The following is a 25,427-nucleotide window of genomic DNA, read 5'->3' on the forward strand; positions in this document are numbered from 1 at the left end:
GTTCTGCATTAACAAAGCACTCAGCAGAGGAGACTAAAAGTTCAATAGTGCAGACTAGGACAGAGAAATTTGATAATGCTCAAGCTAGTGCATAAATATGATCCCATTGCCATTCTGGATTCCTAGATTTACATGGCATAAAATGCTGAAATGGATTATTCAGAGGGGACCAGATTATATATTAAGCAATCAGAAATCTTCAGAGAAACTTATACAGAACTTAGAACAAGTATAAGAAACACACCCACTCTGCTTCTCACTGAAATCTGAGCTCTCAAAACTACCCTTGCATCTTATTTTCCTTCTTACCTCAACTATAGAGGTGAAAAGGTATCACCTTTTTAACATCAGGAAACCTCCCACTGTTTTCAAAAATTCCTCTATCTGTAATGTCATTATTTTTAATCTGGGAAAAAAAAAAAAAAAACAAAAAAAAAAACAAAAAACAACAAAACAACACCCAAACAGAGCAAAAACAAAACAAAACAAAAGTAAGCAAACAAACAAACAAAACAAAACAAAACAAAAACCACAAAACCATAGCCCTTTTGAGCATCAGAAGCTGAAAAGGCAAGAAAGCAATACACATCTCCTTCAAATGAAAGGTGCCGTTTCCAGAAGGGAGAGAGCTGTCTTGATGCCTGAACAAGCACTGTCCTCTGTGGGTACAGTGTGGTTACAGCAAACATTTACAAAGGAAACTATATAATTTCGGCAAAAAATGATTTGAGAATGGAAGACCAGGAGTCACTAGGTTTGAAGGAGTGTAAGCTCTCTAACAATGAAAAGTGCTCACGCTAAATAATTTGTGGTATCAGATAGGTACCAAACATATGCATGCACTTGTGCCCATATTACATACACAGAGAATTATTTAACCAAGTTCAAAAATATTACAAAAGGTTTATGGGTGTTGTATTTTATTATTTGACTGCAAGCCTTTGTACTACATTATACACTTAAGAACAGAAAACCATCTGATTACCAAGATGGAAAAGCAGTTTTACCATGATGCTGTTGAGTGGAAGAACACTCTTTTTTTCCCCACACATTAGCTTTCAGTTTGCCAAATCTGCTGGGATCTTGCACGTAAAAGAAGCAAAATCAAAGCACCATCTAGTTCAAAACAAGGAAAAAAAAAAATAAAAACAAACCCAACAGATGTAGGAGTCTGGTGGATAAGGGAAGCGTGGATGCGACCCTCACCAAAAGGGAGTACACAGAGCGTTGTTTTGATGTGTTCAGCCTTCTGTGGCAGTGTAGCCTGCTGATACACTTGAAAGGGGACAAGAAGCCCACAAAATCTTACAGTTCTTCCTGTGAAATCTACAATTCCTCTCTCTCCAAATGCCATATTTGATTACTGGACTCTAGGGAACAATGTCACAGAAACAGAGTTCAGCTACCTAGCATAAAAGAACCATTCTTCCTTGGCTGCCAGAGAAGAAAATACAACTGCTGTGTCATTCTGCTTGACCTCCTTAAAACGACAGAGCTTAGCAACTGAATATGAATACGAAGAGGGGTGAAGGATTTCTGCCCTCTATTCCTGCCAGCTGCACCTGGAGATGGAAGACAGACCTCTATATTACAATAAAAAGAGCAGTCAGGTATTATTCCCTCTCTTTTCCTTCGACTTGTCTTTTACTAACGGTAGTTTTTCCCACCCTCAAAACCAGAGGATTATTTATAAAGAATGATGGAAAGGACTGAGCAAGGAAGGGAACCAAATCCTGTTTTCTTTCCTCTTCTTCTTCCATCTATTGGCAGAAGAGCATATCTGCAATTCCAGCATGTGAAATGATGAGTTATTTTCTCCACTTCATCTACCTAGTTTGTCTTCTGATCAAACTATCCAGGAGCAGAAGCAGCAGCACAGTTCCTTGTTCTAGGATTTTCTGTGGTATATACAGGTGGGTGTCAAAGCCTCAGGCAAATCCTACAAATAAGTATTGTAGACACAGCTGCAGATATTGGTATGTGCTAGGGGGAGAGAAGGAGACATCCCTGAAATCAATGTTTAAAATGTCAGTGTCAGGCTGAGGAACAAACCCTCTCCATGAGCTCGTACAAAGTGTGATGCTGTTCACAGTGATACACAATAATACGTAAAGCCTACATTTGCTCTTTTGCAGGGCTGTTCACACTGCAGTTCAAAGAAGAGTACTTCTAATGGTCTGCAACGTGTTCCTGCCTTAGTGAGGAAAGGAGAAAGATAACCCCTGGAGTTTGGAGAAAGGGATGGGAGCAGGCTCAGCTACTCTGGAGCCTTCCTTCTTCAGAAGGCTTGTATCACACAGGGAGGACAGGCCACTAAGGAGAGAGATGAAAGGACTTAGTGTTCTTCATTGACTTAACTTCCACTCCAAGCTATATAAAGACTTCAAAACTTTAAGTACCTATATCACACAGAAAGATACTGTGGTATGGTGTGTCTTCATAGTCTTCATAGACTTTGGAGTCAGATTGCCAGCATGCCCATTTGCCGTACTTATTACTCAGAGGTTGTTTGCACTAATCTTTTCGGGATCTGACCAATTGTTACATAGTATCAATGAAGATTCTAATACAAATTTTCAGTTTTCTCATAGCAACCTACAGGTTACTTTCAAAGTTGATAACAAAAATTTGTTATTCGTGATTTGTTGAAATTTGTGTATTTGGATTGCCAGTGTGAGTAAAATAAATTAGCTTCCCAGGCAAAGGTGAAGTGGGAGACCCAAGTGTTAGCTGCAGACTCTTTTCATCAGAATAAAGAAAGACCTTAAGCCTCAGATCAAGATCTCTTTATGTTAATTCTCACTACTTGTCTGGTGGCAGCAAGTGAACTGAATCTGAAGAACTTAGGCTGAAGGAGACAAGCATAACTGTGAACATGCAGCCAATCAGTAACACATTTGCTCCAACCAAATATGTGAAATTTTAGCACTCATTTTTAAAATGCAACAAAAGGCACTTGAAATTTCTGTCCTAATATTCACTACGGTTTCCTATATAACATGAGCTTTTGGGATTACAGCAAATCTGATTTCTGTCTCCCACAGACTGACTTCTATATAGCTTTTAAGATAATATAATGATGACATAGAAAATAACAACAAAATCAATATATCCATGACTGAAAGGAACTGATACTCACCTCTGACTTTTCTCCATCTACAGACTATATACAATTTAAAGTAAGAGTAAAGGGACACTTTAATACACTGAAAAATTCTGAACATATGGTAAGGAAAAACACGTATCATGTTTATATGCTGATGCACACCAATTAAACCAAAAATTAAGAGGAAATAGAATATTTTAAAAACAAAGGTCAGAACCAAAAGGGGAGAAAACCAACCTAAAAGGTTTCAACTAAAAAGAAAAAAAGGGTCTATCAGGGACAAAAAAAGTTAAATAAATCTATTGCAGGATGTTCACTAATATAATTTTAAAGTAGAAACCTTTGCACTGACAGCAAAACTTGGTAATATTAAATAAAATGCTGCTGACTTAAATCAAAGAAAAACAGGAGAGTGCTAAACAGAAAGCCCCACAGAGATACCATAAATTGAAAGATAATTAAATTAAAAACTGAGAGAAGGAAGAATATTAGAAAGTGAAATGAAAACATTCTGCAGTTGAAACAGAGTTGAAGGAAAGCAGCATAAAAGGTCTTCGATAACTAAAAGAGGAAGAACCCCAAGGAAAACACTTTCACTGAAATATAATGATAACAAAATGGGCACACAAATTGTTGCATAATAGACACACAGAGAGAGGGAATAAATAACAGTGAAATGAAAACAACAGTGATAGTCTTTCGAGCAGATGGGTCTTCTCATTCCAAGCACACTAAGAGGAATTCTTCACATCAAAATGAGTCAAAGACTTATGCAAAAAGTGACAAAAACAGTAGCCCTAGTAGCAGTGCCATGATTCATCTGTTATCACCTGGCCAGTCATAAGGACGCCTGTTCTAGTAGCACACAAATATACACAGTCACTTCCCTGCCATCATAGCAAAGCTTGGAATTTGCTCCAGTAGTAGCTGAGTAACCCCTATAGACACTAGGTCAACTCCCTTAAGGACAAATTTCTGCACTCTCAAAGACTTAAATTGTTTGACATTTTAATCCTAAACCAAAATTTCCTCTGGTTGTAGTATTTACTTTCTTTGCTTACTACAAATAATGAGCCTGAAGAAAAATATTACTTAACCTTAAAGGTTTACTTGCAGCCTTCACTTTATCTTGCTGTCCTGTCTACACCTGCACACACACAGCTTTGAGTAACTGAGCTTGGTTTCTGCGATTGGCCTTGAGCCATGAGGGTGTGACCTAAATGCCATTTTATTTTACCGAAGTAAGTTACTGGAAAAAGATGGTAGATTAATTTTATATGGAGACCTTAAAATAGGAGAAGATATCTATAAAAATACAAGCTTTAGCGCAACTGAGAAACACTGTAGAGACCATGAATATAAAAAGTCCAATTAGGCGATACCTGTGCTCCTTTCTGTCATCAGAGATCGAAAACTCCATAATTATATGTAAATGTGTTACATGTAAAAGCAATTCATCTCCTTCATGGAGTAGAGTGTTGAAATACAACTATCTAAAATAATGCAAGACTGGAATAGGTCTTGAGTCATATGAACCAGAGCATCCTCTCCTGGTGTCTGAATGCAAACTAACAGGATGGGATCTTACTTGCAGGGGAGAAAGGGGAAAAAGAGAGTGAGTGTGAAAAGAACGGGGATAAATACAGTGTGTAAGACTGCACAGAAAACCAGGGCAGACATAAAAGACTTTATAAAGAAACTCCCAAATAAAAACATTTGAGAAATCTGTCGGACAAATGCTGTCTAGAAAGACATAAATTGAAAGCAAAGAAACTGACTCTTGTTGCTTTTTTTCCTACAGTGTTCCGTGAAAAAAGAACTGTCTGGTCTGTATAAACAAAAATAAATCTCACATCCATATATCTCAACTTCTCTTTCTGATGAAAACAATCTGAAAAACCTTGCCAAAAATGAATTAATAGCTCCATGTCTGAGAAGTTGCAACACCAGTGTTAAAAGCAGGATTGAAGGAGAGAAATTTTTAGCTTCTGTTCCTCTTTAGCCAAGCTGAAAATAACTGCTTGAAAAACAGCTGAGGATTTTGCAAGAACTACTGTGGCACCCAACCATTTCTTTGAAGTGCTACAGAGTAGCTTGCAGGTAAAAAGGAAATCTTTGTTAGGGCAGTAATTAATTGAAAAGCATTTAGGCAGACTAAGAAGCTCTAGTGCAACACCTTCTGTCCAGTATGGCAAAGAAATTCAATGATATCATGAAGTAATAAAGTAAACTTTGAAAAACACTAACAGAATCTTCAAAAAGGACAGATAAAGCTGAAAAGTATTTTTGAAAAGACTATCAAAATTAAGGTTCATCACCTGCATCAGGGTTGCTGGAAAGTGTTAACAATAGTTTCCTATCCAGTTTTACCTGCAGTAGTCTAAAAGGCAGAACAGGGATTTTCCTGAACTTACATCATGCAAAAATCTACTGATTTTGTAGGGAAAACTCATTGGAAAACACACTTGGCTCCGCTCAACCTCATCATCTAAAATAATGGTTGAGGAATCAAATAGGAAGAAGTAATCCTAGTGAGTAACAATAGTAGCTCCCCTGTGATGTTATTACTGAAATTCCCCAAGGGGAAGAGAGAGTTATTTAGATATGAATATGTCTTTAACATCTTGTGTGAAGCCAGGGAGCCAACTAAGAGCTGGGGTGATTATGGAACAATTCCATCAGCAGTAGTAGTGGAAGACTTTAATTGTAGGTCAAATATCAGTTATCAAGTAAAGGTATCTAGAATAAACTAGCAATTGAAAAACACAGAAATATCTGAAAGATGAAGAAACAAGGCCAAAGACACTTAGAAACTGTAAAATTGGTCACAGATCTCCTAATATCTTTCATGCTGGCATGCCATCAGATTGAACAATTGCCAGTGAGAAACACTACTAGATCTAAAAGTATAAAATCCATGAGAAACAGCCGTGAAACCTCAGCAAAATGGATTTGGTTCTCATTTACTGTGGTATGCCATAAGAAATACTGTATAAAGGTCAAGGGCAAACTCCCCTTGTGGCTATGCACTAAGTGACATTTTGTATGGGATTCTGCCATGGTTGGTTGGTATTTTTGACCAAAGCTTCTATATTCTGCTGTTTTTTTCTGAGTGTGTTCCCAGAAATGGCATTTTCTTGTAAATCATTAGGATCATGTCAAGTTATTTAGCTCTGGCATTTATTTCTCCCCTGCAATGGGAACTGTCTGCAAGTGCTCAAACCCTGGTTAGCCAGCTGAGTCAAAAGCGGAAACAGTATCTTGCTAAAATATGTTGATCTTGGCAAGGATCTATTCAACACATCACCACAACAATAGATTTAAATAGAGATGCAAAAAGCAAGCTTGCTAGTGCCAAAACAACTGGGAAAATAAAACCCATTTCCTACTCTCAAAAATATCTGTTAACAGTCAAATCAAGCTGACAACGCAATGTTAAAATGGCTTGGAATACAGCCAAAAAAGATCAGAACAGAGAGACAATATGCACTGGACTGTGAAACCCATTTTGCATCATCACAGGAAGAGACATAAAACCCAGAGTGATATGCATTAGTGATATCATCTATTAAAAGAGTTGGGAATATAGTTAAAATATCAAATAAAGATGGACAGATGTGATATAAGGAATTACAGCTCTGTCAAAAATTAGTGGTTTTCCTTTGTTCAGAGTTAGCTCTTCAGTCTCAACGCTTTCTTCCTCACCTGTTCTTAATTAGAGCACTTAATCAGGGGACCTAACACAATACAGACTCCCTAAACACTAGACACTATAACAACATATTGCCCTGGTGAGTGGGAGAAAATAAACAGGCACAGTCTACAATTAAGATGCCTTAAAATCTTCTAAAGCATGGGTAATTCAAGGATGCCAGGCAACTAAATGGTAGCAGTATCTTTAACACCTTCTTAAAAAAAAATTTAGTAACCCTTTGGATAAACTTTTCAATGCACCTTCTTTCACGACTGAGAAGTAGAAATCACTATTTTTTTTAATATAGATTTAGAATGCAACATTTCTGAGTATTTGAAATTCACCAGTCAAGTCTAGTACACACTGTAATGCCATGAGGATGACTAAACCCTTATTCATCATTTTCATAAATTTTGTTCTAATCTATAGCATCCAACGGATGCAAGATGTGATTCTGTACCTGGGAATGCAGGTTCATCAAAGTATTCTAACGTTAACCCATGTTAAACAGTATCAGACTATATAAGCTTCCCAGCTGAATATTAACCCTGGTTCCCAAACTGCTGAGAGTCTAAGAAAACTTTCATATGTGAGAAAGTTGCAATTTGACACTTTTTTGGGTTTTTTTTAGGGTGGAAACAGAGATCCACAAGTAACTGCACAGTTTAATACAGAAAGAAGTAGTTCAGTCACTAAAATACTATTATGTGCTTGATTTGCACACCAAGAAGCATAAGATAGATTTTTTTTTTTCAGTTCAAAGGTGTATTTTTTTCAGTTACACTGTGTCTTTCAAGAAAAAAAAAAAAAAAACAACAACACATTCATGTACATTTTGCAAAAACGCAACCTTAAGCACTGTAAATGGGAGTTAGCAGGGCTTTCAGAGTGACAGCGTTACCAAAATGGTGAAAGAGAATACATGATAAAGCAATACAGCATGCAAGAAACTGTGCAGTCTTAAGATTTTTATTTGCTTCTTTAATCAATCAGGCAATAGCTTATATAGTTTCTAATGATTTATGACTATACAAGGATATGAAGTTAATACAGGCCTGTGAGGTCTCATCACACTGTGATAGTGTCATTAGTGAGAAAGGTGGGAAGAAGGGGTACCTCCTTCATCAGATGGCCTTGTTATCTCACTGAAGTAAGAAAAGGTAGGGTTCGTGTCAGAACCATCTGATTTATAATCTCCCAGACTGGTAGAATGTAAATACTGCTTACTGTAACGGCTTGCTCTTTCTACAAAGGTCGAAAGAAAAAATATCACATTAAATAGATGACAGAAGTGCAAAGACAAGCAACAGCAAAAACTCCAACCCTGATAACACAGATATTCATACAGTGATGGCATCGAAATTAGAGAAAAGTGAATTGTTTGCAATTTTGTATCCATTTTGAACACTATTAGTTTAAAAGATTTCTTCAAAATCAGATACAACTAAGCTTGTTCTCTGCTTTAAAAGAAGAGCAGAAATGGAAGGTAGGATTGAGATACTGGAGATAAAAAAAGGCATGAAGTTGAGGCGTATGAAAATTTCCAGCAGAAAATCAAAAAGTTCCCTTATCTCAGCATGCACACAAGTGCCTGTGGAAATATTTCTGCATGACATTCAAAAGAATATTTAAAGTTCCACTATTAGTAGCAGAGAAAATACATGTGCAAAATTAAACATTCAAAATAAACACTTCTGGGGAAAAAAAAAAAGTCCAAAAACTTGGAGACCCAAACCACTGCTGCCTGTTATCACATTATGTTCTCTCCTTTTCCATCTACCCGTAAATTATGAACACCTTGGAGGTGCAATCAATAGCACAAAGTGTAATATCATGTGCCATATAAGCAAAATGTTCATAGAAAATAAATCCATTACCTAAACAGGCTGCCTTCTATATCTCTGAAATTTTCGTAAGGTCCAACTATTTGAAAATTCTGCTTATAGTGAGTACAAAGTAGGTCAGTGCTTTTTAAGTGACTACTTGTAAGTGGTATGAGTAACTGTTTAGGATATTTCTTTCACTGTTTCTTATCTGCGCATGTCATTACAGTTGAAGATCCTATAAAACAGTTTTTAAAATACTACAGTTACATATATACATATATATACATATATTTATATATATGAAAACATACTTATAAAACATATGGCTGGCACATTGACCTGAAAATTTACTGTACCAACTTAGCTTCATAAACATAAAAAGCTGATTTGAGAAAAGTCAGGATATAAGCAATACCAGAAAGCATATGCAGACTTCTAGACTGAATATTGTCCTCCAGAGGATCAATGTCGAAGATGGAACCAGGATCTGTGCGCCAAACTTTAAGATCTTTTCCCAAAACACAGAAATTATAAGACAAACAAACAACAAAGGAAGTAAAAGCATGAAAGGAATGAGTTTTAAGAATTAGCAACCAACTTCCTTCATCTAGAAGTTAACCAAAAGATCTAGATATTCATCTGAAAGGACCAAAAAGCATTAATTTCCTGCTTAAAAGCACTCAGAGCATTCATTTTAAGCACTGACATTATTTTAAGGAGACCTTTTACTCCCATTTTTTGTTTTCCTTTTCTAAATATGACTATAGTATTTTCTTAAGTCAAAATAAATGAAAACAAGTTAAATATCACATACCAGAGGTTTTTTCCACTAGCAGAACCAAAATCATCAGAGCTACAAGATTATTTTCCTAGTCCAACAGCATCCTTACTCCATGGAGATGCTACAGTATATATCCCTATACATGACAGTTGGCAGTATACATTTCTACAGCTGACAGAGGCACTACAGGCCCTCCTTTGCATACAGTAGAGGTCAAGTTAGCCTAATAAGCAGAATCAAGAGCATAGTTCATCTTACTCGAAAAAAATTTCTACAAGTTGCTCAATTCATATGAACTCAGAAGTATTCATCTTTCTTAATTAATATAAAAAATGGACTAGCGTGACAAATTCAGCTGTAGAAATCTACACTGCAGACATCTGCAGTTGGCTAAAATGAAGCCCACTCTTAATCTTAACTAGTAATTCCCTTTCTCCTCCAAATATCTAAGTTTCCTGGGACAAAGACTTACTCTTGATCTACTACCTCACTATCAAAAAGTATTTTTGGAAATCAATGTATGGATTCAGTAACAGTAGTAATCATAAGATCTTCAGCTTTAATTCATATGAGTTATTAATATCTCTTGAATCCACTTGTCTGATCTGGATATTGAAAAAAAAGCATCCATAAGAAATAATTTTATACCTAAGTGATAATCACAGCAGAAAAATTAAGACAAATTCAACCACGTTTTTAATAAGCACTTAACAAATAATTACAGAGTTGTACCAGTTAAGAGAAGGCTTATGAGAAATTCAGAAGCAACTACATTGTAAATTCTTGATCTATTCACATCAATCTAATATATACAATTCCTATCTGCTATGTCTAAAAATATAATAATTGTTTAATCTTTCCAAACCAGTTTAAAATAAAACTTTGATGTACAGTACAATCAGTTAAAGCACAAATCTACAAGATCACACATTTTTACTAGTGGTTTGCTTCTTGAGCAGACTTGTCTGTAAGATTTACCCAGTGCATTGGAAGTGGAAAAAATAACCGTATTCCCAACTTGGTCCTTTTGCTGGTTTGAGTGGTATCAAGCTAAATAACGGGTCGGTAGGTAAAGTAGGACTGTGGGGACCCCAAATATGCCATATTTCAAATGATTAATAGCCTAGAGGCAAGGGAAAGAACAGACAGAGCTAATATAATAAATGCCATGGCTTTAGAATACTTTAAATGTATGTACATTATGTATTATCTACTGCAACTCCCATAAGGTGAAGCATAGTGCTAACTCCCTCTTGACAAGACGAATGAAAGCCAATGCAAAATATTTTGATAAGCTATGTGTTAGTCCTAACGGTGATAAATTATGCAACTACATAAAGCACTGACAGGCATGAGAGGGGTGGGGGAACTGGTGAATGCCCAACTTTTCTTGCTTGATCGTGCCTTAGTAAGTAAAAACATAATAAGCCCTGTGGAGATGGATTTGGGGGTAAAGGTGGATGGAAAGCTCGACATGAGCCAGTAATGTGTGCTCACAGCCCAGAAAGCCAACTGTATCCTGGGCTGCATCAAGATAAGTGTAGCTAGCAGGTCAAGGGAGGGGATTCTCCCCCTCTACTCTGCTCTGGTGAGACCCCACCAGGAGCACTGTGTTCAGTTCTGGAGCCCTCAGCACAGGAAAGACAGACCTGTTGAAGCAGGTCCAGAAGAGGGCCACAGAAATGATCAAAGAGATGGAACACCTCTCCTATGAAGAAAGGCTGAGAGAGTTTGGGTGGTTCAGCCTGGAGAAGCAAAGGCTCTGGGAAGACTTTTTTGTGGCTTTTCAATACTTAAAGGAGGCCTATAAGAAAGATGGGAACAAACATTTTAGCAGGGCCTGTTGTGGTAGGACAAGGGGTAATGGTTTTAAACTAGAAGAGGGTGGATTTAGACTTAGATATAAGGAAGACACTTTTTTAGTGAGAGTAGTGAAACACTGGAATACGTTGCCCAGAGAGGTGGTAGATGCCCCATCTCTGGAAACATTCAAGATCAGGTTGGACGTGGTTCTGAGCAACCTGATCTAGTTGAAGATGTCCCTGCTCATGGCAGGGTGTGTGGACTAGATGACCTTTAAAGGTCCATTCCAACACAAACTATTCTGTGATTCTAAGTACAGCTCCATGGCAGCATCAGTGCAGCAGCCACTGATTGTTGATTTGTATTGACATACACAGAATCAGAATCTTGGAAATTTGTATTACCAATCAATTTTAACTTCCTGGTAACTTTTGCCAGTTTAAAATATCCTTATATTCAAGTAAGAATCATGGAGCCTCCTTAGTTGCAGATTCAAAGCTCAGTTAGATTAATTTATCTTGATGGGTTTAGAATGGGTTTAGCATGGTTAAAACTAGTTCCTATTTTCCAAATAAGAGGCATTAATTTTAGCAATCAGGCATTTTAAAAAGTTGTTACAGCTTCACTTGTAATACTTCAAAACCCAACCAGATAGACTCTAATACAGAGGTACTTTTCCTAACTGGCCGAACAATTATCAGCTAGGAAAAATCTCAAGAGAGTCATAGTTGTTTTTTTCAGCCTGCAATTTATTTTTCTAGCTGCCAAGGACATTCCATGAGCAGGGAGCTCACTGTTGCTTTTTAAACAAGAAGATATTATAATTGCAGTTCACTCTGAAAAAGCGTTAGCTGAAATATCACTGGATATTAGGCTCACAGGTTTGTCATGGCCTATTTCCTTTAAATAGTTGCACTATTTTTGCTATTTGGTAGGCATGGGGTGTTAAGTATTCCTGTGTGTTTTGATACTGCAGTATTTTAAGGTGATAAACAGTACTAATATTTCAGTTACTTACATTTTAAGAATTTATCTCAGGGATGTTCTTAATCCTAACCTGTTTGTCCTAGCAACCCTTCAGTTATTGAACACAGGACTGCATTCATGATTCTTATATAGGGCTACAGTATACGTGCAGTGCAGTACAGAGTAGGAGGTTTGAAGTGCACACTAAATAGCATATTGCAAAGTATATTAAATTGCGGTTTCACAGGAGCTTTTCTCTCTCTCTTTGGCAGCACCACCTCTAGCTATGGAAGTGAGTTCAAGTGCTTGGGTCTCTACAGACAGTGAATTTCTGAACAAGCTGTTGCCCTAGATCCAGAATGTGTGATCCTCTGAGACTCACATGGTCTTACAGTGTCAGTACCTTCCCCAGGCAAAGCTCTCAAAACACTCACTTTTGAGAAATCCCTTCTGTAGCTACAGACATATAAAAGGTAGCTATACAAATAAGTGTATCTCTTTCCTTTTATGTGGTAGAGACTCATTTTAAGACTTTCACGAAAAAACTGAAGAAGCATCTGCCAGGAATGATACAGATAGAGTTAGCCTTGCTTTGGGCAGGAAGATGGACTATATGACCCACCAATTAGTCCATTTGACCTGCAATTTCTCTGATTGTTGAGAGGTAGACTTAAAGCCAACCCTTGCTTTTATTACTATGCATGAAGGATTTTAGAGTGCTATTTCATCATGTTTTCCCATATGTAGACCCTTTGGGGTCTACACTGTTGTAAAGCACAGAAAAAGAAAAAAGACACACCAAAAGAAAAAGAAAAGAGGAAAAAATAAATTCAGGTTACTATTTCCTTTGCCATAGCAGACTTGCTAACTTTTAAGATATTTCAAATATCCATTCTGATTTTGGAATAGTGCTTATTATGTATATACCAAATGACATCTTAATGCAATACTCTGTCTCTACATATAAAACCAATCTGTATTCTACCCCTTGAACACCTGATCTTATCTTGGACCATCTTTTAGAACATGACTTAAGAACACTTGTGATTGTCTTACAAGAGATCTAATGAGTTACTGATGAATTACAGCTTGAGATATTTTGAAAGCAGTGTGAAATTCTAAAACAAGATGTAATTGGAGCATGTGCAGCTCTGGAGAAATTGCTGACTGACAGAAGGGAAATCTCAAACTGGTCTCCAACACTTAAACATTGTAATCTTGGAGAATCACATCTTTAATAATCTCTCTTCTGTGCAAAATTAATATTATTGCAGATACTTTGGCCTTTCTTGAAGAGTCAAAATTCAAACTTTAAATAATAGCAATGACTATCCCTATTTGAAAAAAAAATATGGAGCAAATGACAACATATCTCACATTCATTACCATTATTTCTTCATTAGAAGCTGGCACTGAACTAATAGTTCAACACGAGTTTCATACTGAGAAAAGAGTGAAAATGAAATCTGGGAGTACTTTTTATTGGTTATAATGGAGAACACAAGCATAGGCTACCTTCCCTACAGTGTTTTCAATAGCAACAGTATTTAACAACTTACCAACAATTATTCCAGGTCTTCTATCCATTTCAACGATATGTGGATGCACACCTTTATATGCTGCATCACTCACAATTTGGGTGTTTTTCCGCACTCGCTCTGTTATAGGATCATCTACCACTGGCGTGAAGCCTCTGCCCTTAGTCTTCTCAAAATCTTCATGGTATTTTACCTATGAAAACAAGAAAAATTACATTTTTCCCCAAGCTGCAACTGACAGCAAAGAGTTATTCTATGCAAGAATGCATACGTGTTTGTTTTATGAATCACTTACATTGTTTGGGTTTTGCACCATAACAGAATTGTTACATATATGAGATAGAAAAGACTTGGCTAGCAATTCCGCCTATTTCTCTAACTTGATTTCCTATTATTTTATTATAGTTTTTGCATTTGTTTTCCACTGCCACTGAATTAGACATTAACTCAAGCAGCAAAGCATTATCTTACAGTCACAAAGGACAGGAAAAGCCCTCAGGAGGTCATCTGATCCATTTCCTTCTTCTCTAAGATAGGATATCTCTCTACTGATGTAGACAACTATATTTGTCAGTAAAAAATGTTCCAGCAGTAATAGTTCTAAAGAACTCAAGTATTTTCATTCACTGAGAATTTTAATTATATGCAGTTTCATACAAGAGGTACTCTTTTGCTATTTTGTTTTATCATATGCCAGCTGGCTTTAAACATAGGTTTTTAGAAAGAATTGCAGTTATTCTAAGCAGCCTGATTAAAAAAAAAAAAAATTAAATTAAAAACAAGGACAATAAGGGTAGGAAGTATTATATAACCAAGTGTTGGAACAAAACCAGTATTAGTAAGAGTTATAAAGTAGTATCCCTGATTATGCATATTTACTCTTTAAATAGTCTTAATCATCAAAGAATTAAACTGACATTCTCACACAAGCAAATGCACACAGAACAACTCATTCCAAGAACAAAAGTCACGCAGAAACCAGGAACGTGCACAGGCACAAGGTGAAGTGTGTCACCTAATCCAGTCAAACTGTGTGATGCTCAAATGAGGTGTGTACTTTTTTAAAGGAAAAAAAAAAAAAAAAAAAAAAAAAGAACAGACATTTAACTGTTAGAAAACTGTTTATTAGTATTTTAAAAATGTTCATTACATTCATATGCAGTTAGCAAACACTCCCTCAACAGGCATAAGAAGAAAATATTTCTTCCATACTTGAGCAGAGAGTTTTATCAGTTACCTATATTAATGGAAGGCAAAATCCAGGGGAAGTCAAGTGCCATTCCTTAGTATAGTCTAGTTATAGGAAGAAAGTACCCTACCATTGAGATGTTGTTTTGTGTTTCTTTGACATGCCTTAGCTCAGGTGTGTCTAGAAGCACACTACGTCTACCTTTCATCTGCCTCTGATCACTGCTGTACTTGACCTGCAAAACAGCAATAACAGCACACACGAATTTTTTTGTTTGCTGGTGATGGTAAGCATCACACCATGCAATGGTATTCTTTCCAAATCACAATGCCCAACATTTTCCTTGTTTCTTTCTTTACATTCACTTTCTAGTGACTTATTTCATAGGAAGGATACAAATGAGTTAGTATATTGGTAAGGCCAAAGGGCACATGTATTCCACTAATCTCAAAAAAACCAGTATTTACCTGAAAGATGAAACTCGATTGTTTAAATTATATAAATGAAATAATTCATTTATCAACTGAAAAATAAGATAAATAATAATAAAACACCACTGTGACTTGGACACCTTTAAAACATATTTACATGGCTGATGATAATCCACCTTTCTATTACCCAGACAGATCTAGATTCTGTCCTCAGTCTGCTTCCAGGTTGAGATCAGCATGAGAACCTCTGGGTACCCAGAGAATTCAACTCTTAGGAGTGGATTAGTCCTGTGGCAGCCTTCTTACTCCTGTTTGGTAGCAGCACAAAAGCAACACATCTAGAACAAATCTGAATACACTGTTTTCAAATAGAACATCTGGGCTCTGTGTATTTTGCACCAATCAGAGACTTTGTACGTCACATTTCTCCTAATTAGCTTCTTTTGTGGCATTTTACAGACTTGTAAAGATGTAAGGTTAATTATCTGTCAAAAAAAAAAAAAAAAAAAAGTCAAAAAATCCCCCCACACTCAAAATTCTAAAACAGTAAAAGTAGTTGGTCCTACTTTTTGGTTCTAGAGTGGATACTCTTACAGTTTCTCAGGCTGGTTGAATTATTCTTCTAATGGACTCTCTTAGCTCCTACATTGCAGTGTAACCTGTGTACTGAGTATTAGCAAATATTTTAGATTACCTATATATTCCCACTCAAAGTATTACCTCTCTAATCAGTTGTGCAAATCTATTTCAGCATGCATTTGTGATGAAACCAAGTACTGAAATTGTCTAACCATCTTTAAAATTATATATTATCTAAGCACAACATACTTATGAAAATGTCTTAGTGTTTATGTTTCATAGACAAGTTTGAAGTAATGTACAGAGAAACAGAAATACATGGTAGTGCACATTCTTCAAACCCTTCTTAATTAAACAATAAAATTTCTTAGCAGATATATTCAGCTACATATGCTTTTGAATATAAGGCATTTTCTGGACAGAATAATTACAGCCAACATAGTTTGGTTTTCATCTACAGCTCATTAACATTGAGGAGTATTATCCCCGTAAATCTTGAGAAATTAAGGAGTTACTTGGGGAAAAAAGCTAATTTTCAGAAATTAAAAAATTATTTAAAGTCTAGAACTGTTGGGAAGTTTCCCTCTTATTTTTAACTATTCACCTTAAAACTAACTGACTTTGGTAAATATGCATGAGCATTTTAAGAACACACTTAAGACCTATGTAGTTACAAGGTCAGATTCTGTTCCTTTGTCCTTAGATAAATCCTCTGACAAATCCAACCTACTTTACTTTTCCTTCCTACTCTCAGTTCTAAAGTGTTCACTACTATTAATTCTCTTCTGCCACCTTGAGACAGTGGCTCTGCATGAAACCTGTTCTACTTACCATTTGCAGGGGCTTTGTCACTGATGTTTCAGTATTAAGGACACAAACTGTAATGTAACTAGTCAGGTCCTTTAGTTCACCATGCTATTTTGACTTCTTCCTTGCATCTTATTAGAATTGTCTGCTGCTTCATACACCACTGCAGTGGTGATTTTTGTTTTTAAAAAAGAGGTAAATAATACTTCACTCTTTATTGATCAGTAATATGATCTATTTAGGACTACTCAGCCCTAACATAGGTGGTATGTCACATGGAATGGATGATTACATGCTTCCATGCTTTGAATCATAAAAACCGAAATTTGCACTGAAGTTAAATTCGCATTTCCTTTGTTCTTTACTGTAATTTACTCCTGCAACCTAGCAACTAAAACCTGGTAAGAGGAGATGAAGATTTGTAAAAGAATGACTGACCTCTACTCTCTCCTTGAAAAATAATGGTGCCAACACAACTTACTTTTTTTTTGCAAGAATAATCAGGCAATTCTGAGTATTTTTGTTGCCCCTATGTGCAGTGCATGTACTCAAAAGATTAAAAAAAAAAAAAATCTATTCAGTGGATGATGCAGTTGGATTCATTTGACACATCAAATCTAAATGGAAAAGTATATCCTTGTTATACTCCTACAGTGACTGAAAATCTAAATGACAAAAAGATTCAAACAACTTGCCGAGCTGATATTGTCTTGATTCTTCTTGACTCTCTCTATCTCAGGAGTGACACTCACAGCAGTAGCTTTGCCAGGCTGCTCTCTGTAGTGAACCTATTATTTAACAGAATAAAATGGTACATACTGTTTCAGCTAAAGCAATATCACATTGTATTACATTAAAATGTATGATTTAAAAGGTCATCCAGGAAACAACTGAAAAGCTAAAATGCATTTGAAGTTTATTAAAGATTATAAAACTTTATTTTTGAAGCGTAACTCTGAATTCTTTCTGTATAGTCTTCTTATTAATGCACTTCTGTGATACATACACACATATGCACACATCTTGACTTTTATCACACTGGTCTTTGGCAGTATAGAGAAATATCTTATATTTGGAATGGGATAAGCCACAAATAATGCAGTAAATTCAAGCAGAGCAAATAAAAAAAACTGAATTTCAGAAATGCCCACTGTAAATGTATATTTGTCCAGACATAAAGATTCCATAAGTATAACATCTGTGTTCTAACTTTTATACTCTATATATTCAAAGGTAATTAAACACAGGGGGTACAATACATCAGACAACTGCCAACTGAATCCAGCTGACTAAATTTCATGTGTTTATTTAAATGTAGTGTAGGAATATCCCCTCTATCACTTTTTAACAAAATACACTTGTAGCAATGAGGCATTAACCAAATACACACTCAAGGCACGATCAGTATCTAAAGAGGATAAATGATAGGATGTGGCATTGGCAGACCAGTCTAAAGTTAACCCTGGCCCGAAATACTGGGAATTTAGATATGGTATACATTTAGTAAATTATTAGACATTCTTGCATTATTTGTGCCAATCTATGTAGTTTTATGTAAAATAAACATTTCCATAAATTTTTTTTTTTTTTTAAATAAGCTCTTGGGTTCGTGCGATCAGGATAACTGTGCTGATACATTATGCTCATAATTCTGCAGTGCATTGTGGCAGTAATATACATATTGTTCAAGCAATTGTCTTCCACACAACACAGTTTTGCTCTGTCCACATCAATATATTCCAACCGAAAAACTAACACCTTACATAACTGATGGTAAACTATCAAATGGAACTTGCAAACTGACTTCCGTAAAGATAAAATGATTATTCAAGATTTAATGTTTCTGGAAACATAAGAAGTTAAAGAATCTTCACACAAAGCTATTCCAGTGACCCAAAAGAGAACTTAATCTTTCCAATGTAATTTGCACGACACAAAAGTTAGTGAAAGGTAAACAATGATGTGAGAACAACTACGCAGACTGGCTTGAATCATCTGGGAAAAAAAGGTTTGTTTGAACAGCATGCATTTCAGGAGAGCTAGAATATAAATCCAGGAATAAACAGCATACACTTAAGTTAGAGGGACAGTATTCTTGAAAATTATAACTCTAAATTAATTTGGGGAACATGGCAGAAAAAACACCAGGGAAACACTGTAGGTATTTTTAGCCCCATGAAATATGGCTACTGATGGCAGGTCCCAATAAGCAGAATGGTTGGTCTCTCAAAGACTCATTAGCAAGGTACAACTTCAGAAATGCAAGAAGGCAGCAGCATGCTCCAAAAGCCCTCACCTGCTTCCCTGTGCTCCTGCAAACAGTATGACTTTCTAATAGTTATGCCAGCCATTAAATACTAAACTCTGATGGGAAGGTTACTGAGGAACAAGGGACAGGTAAGAGAGCTGGAGTTCGAGTACAACTGTAGCCAATTTTTTATAAAGCAAAGGAAAAAAAAAAAGCTGGAAAAGGATATTCTGTTAAAAAAAAAAAATCTGTCAAGACTTCCTGCAAATATCCAAGACAGAGCAACATTTCAAATCACTGCAGCCATTCCTTTAATCAAGTAAGTAATTCCATTACTGAGCCTGCACCTAGCTAAAAAAAAGGCACAGCTTCTGGAGGCAGAACTCTGGACTCATCCTCTGCACCCAAATATTATACAAAGGATTAAATGAGAGCAACTTCCCATGCTGACATTCTCTTGATTCCTCTTGACTCTTTCAATCTCAGGGGTGACACTCACAGGCGTAGCTTTGCAGAGCTGCTCTTTATACTGAACCTAGCAAACACGACAGAAGATATTAGATAGAGACTTCCGACTAACAGATATACAACAGTGTGTTAGACATTATTAAAGAGCACACTGCATTTGGATGGTAAATACCATTCTTTAATAAACATCCACATCTTTCCACACAATACTTAGTACTTACCCTCTTGCAGTTCTACTTCAGACACAGACAACAGATATTTCAAGGGGAATACTTCACTCTCATTGATGTTAATCAAAGTGCAAGGCTAAGAAGTTATCATTTTACCATTAATTGATTAAATTAGTCTTTGTGGACAAACAGGAACAAGCGCAAACACCACAGACATATTCACTGAGGCACAAACACATTTAATACAGCAGAGAGAACTGTGCACACATTGCTAATGTTCTTCTGGTTTTCCTTAAATCTCCTTAGTTCAGGTGGATCAGAAATAGTTGTTGCATGCTGAATTTCTTCCTTGTATTTAATCTGCACAATAAATATGAAAAAATATTAGTAATTTAAAGATGATGCAGACAAGCACTAAAACACAACAAACATTTTGTAATCTCTTCCTTACATGTACTACACAGCTAGATAACACCAACACTGTTGACCTGAAGAAGAGCAGCTATATTTAACTTCGAAAACAAGCTGCTAGGGCCTCCAATGCATCTTGTTTGATACAATACAGCAGAAAGTGCATATAACAAACCTGGTATCCTAAAACTCTCACGGGGAATATACCTCATATGGGATTGGAGTGCTCTTCACAATAACTGCCTGGAGATCTGCATCACTCTGACAATAACCTGGTCTTGCTATTATTTTGCTATGGAGTCTACCAGTGCATTTTGGAAACCAAACATTTCACAGATGTGTTCTTAAAAATGTGGATGACTTCAAAGTCTCATCCAAGTTCTCTAAAAACACACACAGACACATCAGGGAGAATGCACATGTATGGATAGATGATGCCTTTGAAGATGTTGTCAGGTACTTATTGCTGCTTCTGCCACATTTAATCTCTTCTAAACAGCAATATGTTTAGATATCGTAGACTCCATATTTGAAAGATGCATAGAACTAGAATTTCAATTGTACACCATATGTACCATAACTGGAATTCAACTTAATGAGAAAGTATTGTAAGGTTAAGTGGATGTGGTACTAAAAAGAAAAGCAACATATTTTCTGGTTTTCCATATGCTATCCAAAAGGGTTATCTTGGACAAATCTGTGCATTCTTTGGCTTACTGTCTAATACTAAATACCTGTCCAGTATTCAGCACATCCAGTTTCAAATCTCTTATGCCACTATAAAATAAATAATACTTGTAGACCATGCCATCCTTTCCAGTGACACGGCATACTTTCTTTTTCTTTACAATGGTAAAAAACAGCAAAATTCACAAAGACTTTAAAAATTTTGTGTGTGGTGATACATAATAGTTGGAAACATTTTTCATTAGCAGGACTCAAGAAAGGAAAAGTACTTTAAAAGCAAGGGAACAACATAATGAATCAATTTGTACAGTTTTATATCAATGTGGCATACAAAACTTCTGTTAAATGCACTTTAAGGCTGCAAAATCAAGCACTTAAAAATCAGAAAATGACACAATTAACTTAAATGTAACCTTAGTTTTGCCCCTTGTACAAATATGCTCCATATACAGCTTTTAATATATTTTGTACTACTTCATTCTTTTCCTCTTTAAGTGCTTAATAATCTTCTTTATCTGTTACCAAAACCTGTTTTTCTCAAGAGAACTCTGCCTCATTCATTACACATAATCAATGACCCTTACTTAGTGAGTAGTTTGCATGCAGACAATAACTAATATCTTTTTTTATTTAACTGCTCCATGATCCTGCTTTGATGACTAAATTACTGATTTCTTCAGGAACTTTTCTATGTTGCTCCTCGCTAAAGTGTCTGAGTTTTTCACACACATTAATTCACTAATTTTGCTGTGAAATGAGGAAAAAGGGAATTGTGACAAGGAAAAGTACTATTTTTACTAGAGAGCACAGACAAGTAACAGCTAATCTGGCTTCATAATTTTAAAAAACAGGATTATACAACACCTGCATTCAAATGAGAATTCCCACTGAACCATAGTTTGCAAAATGGAAAACCAGAGCAGGTCTGCCTCCATGGCGAAGTATAAAATCTTATACTTTGGCAATGGTTCATCATCTAAACACAGGGACTTGAATTCAGCTTCCTGCTTTTGAGTATTAGTGACCTTAATACTCCCTAAAGGTACCTCTTGTGGAGGCAATTTATCATGATTTAAAAAACTACAAATGTACATTCCTCCGCGTGCCTTCATCTTAAACCCCTTGTGGTTCATTTAGATTGACTGAACAAACCCATGAGAACAATCATAGTTTGTTACCTCCATGGACACCATCATTAAAGAAAGCAAAGATATTTGACCAAGGGTACCTCAGATACAGTGAAGGAGTGGAGTCTAAACAACCTTGAGCTCTATTTCAGCTCTTCTGGAAGGAAGCACCCATGCACAGTAGCACTTCACTCTGCTCATCTTTCTTCACATTTGGCCTGTCCACTTTGACCAAGTCCTTCTACACTTTCAGCTCCTCACCCCTGGCCTCTCTTTTCCCAAAATCCACTGTACCAGATGTCACTTAGTAGATAATTTTCAACTCTCTTGTCCATGACATGGTACTTCTGGAGAGTGCCGAATTTTTTAACACAGATGAAACAACTTGTTTTTCTCTAAGCTCATACTTGGAAGCAGCTTTGGCTGAAATTTATAAATAAATAAATAAAACCAAAAAAGCCCAAAGCGCAGACCAGGAATGGAAAATTTCAGTCCAGTCAGTTTAGGACTGGCAGAAGTATTAAAACACTGGGAAAAAGGGTCTTTTAATAGACACTATTAGGTAAGCTTAAGAATTGGCAGTGCTACTAGTCCTTAAAATGCTTCAAAATGTCCATTATTTGAGTTTTAATCATACCCCAGCTTTGTGGTGTTGACTGAAATATCACTGGGGTTTCCTAACGGATTTCACACAAACAAAAACATAATCGCAATCTTCCCCATCTTGTGTCCAGCCCTGCCCGTCCCTCAACATAAACAAGTTTTTAAAAAATCCTGTTATTTGTAGCTTCTCTGTTCAGATTCAGTTACAGTCCATGAGTCTGATGTTTGCTTTTAAATTTCTGTGGAATCTTGATTCCGACTATTTAGGAGGCTGATTCTTCCACTCCAACCATCACAGTAGGTGAGATGAGCTCAACCCCCTTGGCTGTCACCGCTTTGTTTTTTAGGATTTGAAAACAGACCGTTCTGATCTTTGTCTCCAATATATGTCATCTGGAAGAATCTGATCACTTTCAGAACATGATGCAATGAACTTTTTTGCATGGTTTGGTTGTACAATGAGTGTTATTTTGGTTCAGTGTTCTGGGTTTTTTTGCACTGTAGATGTGCTTCACATTCCATGGTTTCATTTAGCTTAGCAAATAGTTTTAAAGCTGTCATAGGTCCTTCTAGCTAAATTCAAAGATATATGTAAAATGTCTAAATCGAATGGAGTCAAAATTGGTATAATTTACCCTTCCTTTGGGACTCCTGTAAATTATACATCATAATTTCCCTCTTACTGACATATAATTTAAAACTTCCTTGCACATTGCCTTTAAATTTGGCATTCTACACTTTTAAAAAATATTATACAAGACTTAAGTAATCTCAGGTACACTACATGTAATAAAATATCTTTGGAAAAATATTAACTCTACTCACAGACTAGCAAGGTAAAGGCCATGCTACTTACACCATAACACTAAACCACTGATGCTTTTTGTGTTTCTCTTGATATGCTTTTGTTCAAGTGTATTTACTAGCATACTGATCCACATTTTATTTTCCCCTCTTCACCCCTGCTTAGGATTTCTAAAACAGCAAGAGCACTGTATACTATTTTTCCATTTAACTTTGAAAGGTATTGAGAAAAAGCATTAGAGAAAGACTACTCCTAATAAGCACGCATGCAAATGTGTGTGTGACCACTCTCAAAAAAAATGTCTGTGGTAACTGGAAATCAGGTTTTTGTTTCTAGAACACCAGTACAAAACTAGCTTGAAAAAAAAAAAAAAAAAAATGCACAGGGTGGGGGGAGAAAACAAACAAAAAAATGCCAAAACAAAAACCCCACCCTCAAATCAAGAAAACCTACAGCTTCCCAACCATTTACTCACATAAAAATAATGTTAATGACACTTACCAAACTAATATTCTGTTGATTTTTCTTTACTCTTTCAATCTCTGGAGTCTCTTTTACAGCTGTGCCAGCTCCTACTTCCTTCTTATAAAACACCTTCATTTCCCCAAAAGAAAAAGTAATTATGAGACTGCTAGCAATGCAAGTACAAGTTCTCATAAAAGGGCTGGGCAATTTTCCAAGTTCCAAATTGGTCTGACTATAAATCTTGATAAGAAAGCAAATACTTTAATTTTTCATAAATCAGACCAATTATCAATAACTATAATAACATTGTTTGTTTTCAACTGTAATGCAGAGAATCTATTATCATCCTTTAGACTGACCTCAAACATTTGTAATCACTTGTAACGATAGCTTTAATTTCTGAAATAATTTTAAAATTTAGATCATCTATAAATGCTTACAAACACATTATGCTTGAGTAATCTCATTCATTTCTATGTAATTGAATGTGCACGTACATGTAAGATTTTAATTGTTTTTTTAATCTTCAGCTCTTAAAATACTCTGAGAAGTGAACAGATACTATTATTTCTAATTTAGCAAACTAGAAAATTGACATTTTCCTGACAAAATAACCAGAACAGCCAGAGCTAGAGTCCAAGTCACACAATTTTCTACTTCTGGGTTCAAGCCAGAAAGCTGAGGGCTGCATCTAAAAACACTTCTGAAAAGATATACATGCTGTTTCTATAATTCTCCTCACTATTTCAATCGTTTCAGTAAAGGATAAAACACAAAGCGCATCAGTAGAATCGGTCATTCAAAGTTACTGAAAGAGATGGTAAATAATAGCTCCATAAATTCCAAATGTGGCTATAATTTAAATAATCATGGAGCACCAGCTGACTCCCAAATAAGTTTTATTTGAATTTCAGTACTTGGTGTCATAGCTGTTGCCATTCCAGTAAGTATTTCCAGGCCAGTTATGTAAAAACAAGCCTGATCATGGAGTTCGTAAAATAAATCTTCACCACTTGGTGTTTCAGCCATTCTTAAACCAAGATTACTTCTTCCTAATCAATAAACCTTAAACAATAAAACATCATTCTTGATGCACTTGCTTGAAGTCCTCTGTAAGCTAGGGTGACTAGTACTGCCAAATATTCTAGAAGAGAGGAAATTATTTCCACAACTCATTTTTTAAATATTCAGAAAAGCTTTAACAACTTAGAACTTTGTTTTACCATGTGAGAACAGAGACAGTTTATCAGTAAGAACTTGAAAATTCCTCCGCACCAACATGTCAGTACAAGGCAGAAAGATTTACATAGTGGACTGCACTAAAATATACTTTTCTCCTCTACCCAGGACAGAGTGGTAAAAAATGTTGGAGCTGGTAATTTTTCTACGAAAGAGATGACTGTGCAGTTAACCTATTGTAAATCATCTGCCAAATAAGCTATTGCGCTAAAAGCAGCACTGATCTTATCTGCAATGCTAGTCACTTTTTTTTGTCCCTTAAGGCAGGAAAATATTTGAGACAAAATCCAAAAATCAGAAGCCTGCTAGGAGTCATTCATTTTTTTTATATTGGGGCTGCTCCTAACTATATCTTAACTTAGTAAAAAGTAACTTACCTTTATAATCTAAATTGCACAGAATGCTGAAAGATTAAAACACAGAGAAAGAAAAAAAAATGATAATTTGATCGCAGCTATAAAGTGCTTTCCTATATTTGGAGGAT

General features: G+C 35.9%; 1 protein-coding gene across 4 annotated transcripts in view; it reads right to left on the reverse strand.

The window, feature by feature from the left end:
* Positions 1–25,427, reverse strand: part of NEBL (nebulette) — a 266,943-nt gene that overhangs the window by 21,183 nt on the left and 220,333 nt on the right. The window contains exons 18-26 of one of the 4 annotated variants that reach the window (XM_032991536.2): positions 23,741–23,833; positions 19,874–19,966; positions 19,411–19,503; positions 17,412–17,508; positions 16,372–16,373; positions 15,034–15,138; positions 13,736–13,907; positions 9,042–9,134; positions 7,917–8,045 (exon numbers count right to left, since the gene is read on the reverse strand). In XM_032991536.2, coding sequence (XP_032847427.1) covers positions 7,917–8,045; positions 9,042–9,134; positions 13,736–13,907; positions 15,034–15,138; positions 16,372–16,373; positions 17,412–17,508; positions 19,411–19,503; positions 19,874–19,966; positions 23,741–23,833 — 877 coding nt within the window. Of the gene's footprint in view, positions 1–7,916; positions 8,046–9,041; positions 9,135–13,735; positions 13,908–14,816; positions 15,820–16,371; positions 16,374–17,411; positions 17,509–19,410; positions 19,504–19,873; positions 19,967–23,740; positions 23,834–25,427 lie in introns of those variants that run through there. The other 3 variants (XM_032991533.2, XM_042801950.1, XM_042801951.1) reach the window with 3 other exon arrangements.

Source organism: Tyto alba, unplaced genomic scaffold, assembly GCF_018691265.1.
Source record: "Tyto alba isolate M040663 unplaced genomic scaffold, T.alba_DEE_v4.0 Super-Scaffold_38, whole genome shotgun sequence".
In the NCBI taxonomy this organism is placed as follows: Eukaryota; Metazoa; Chordata; class Aves; order Strigiformes; family Tytonidae; genus Tyto; species Tyto alba.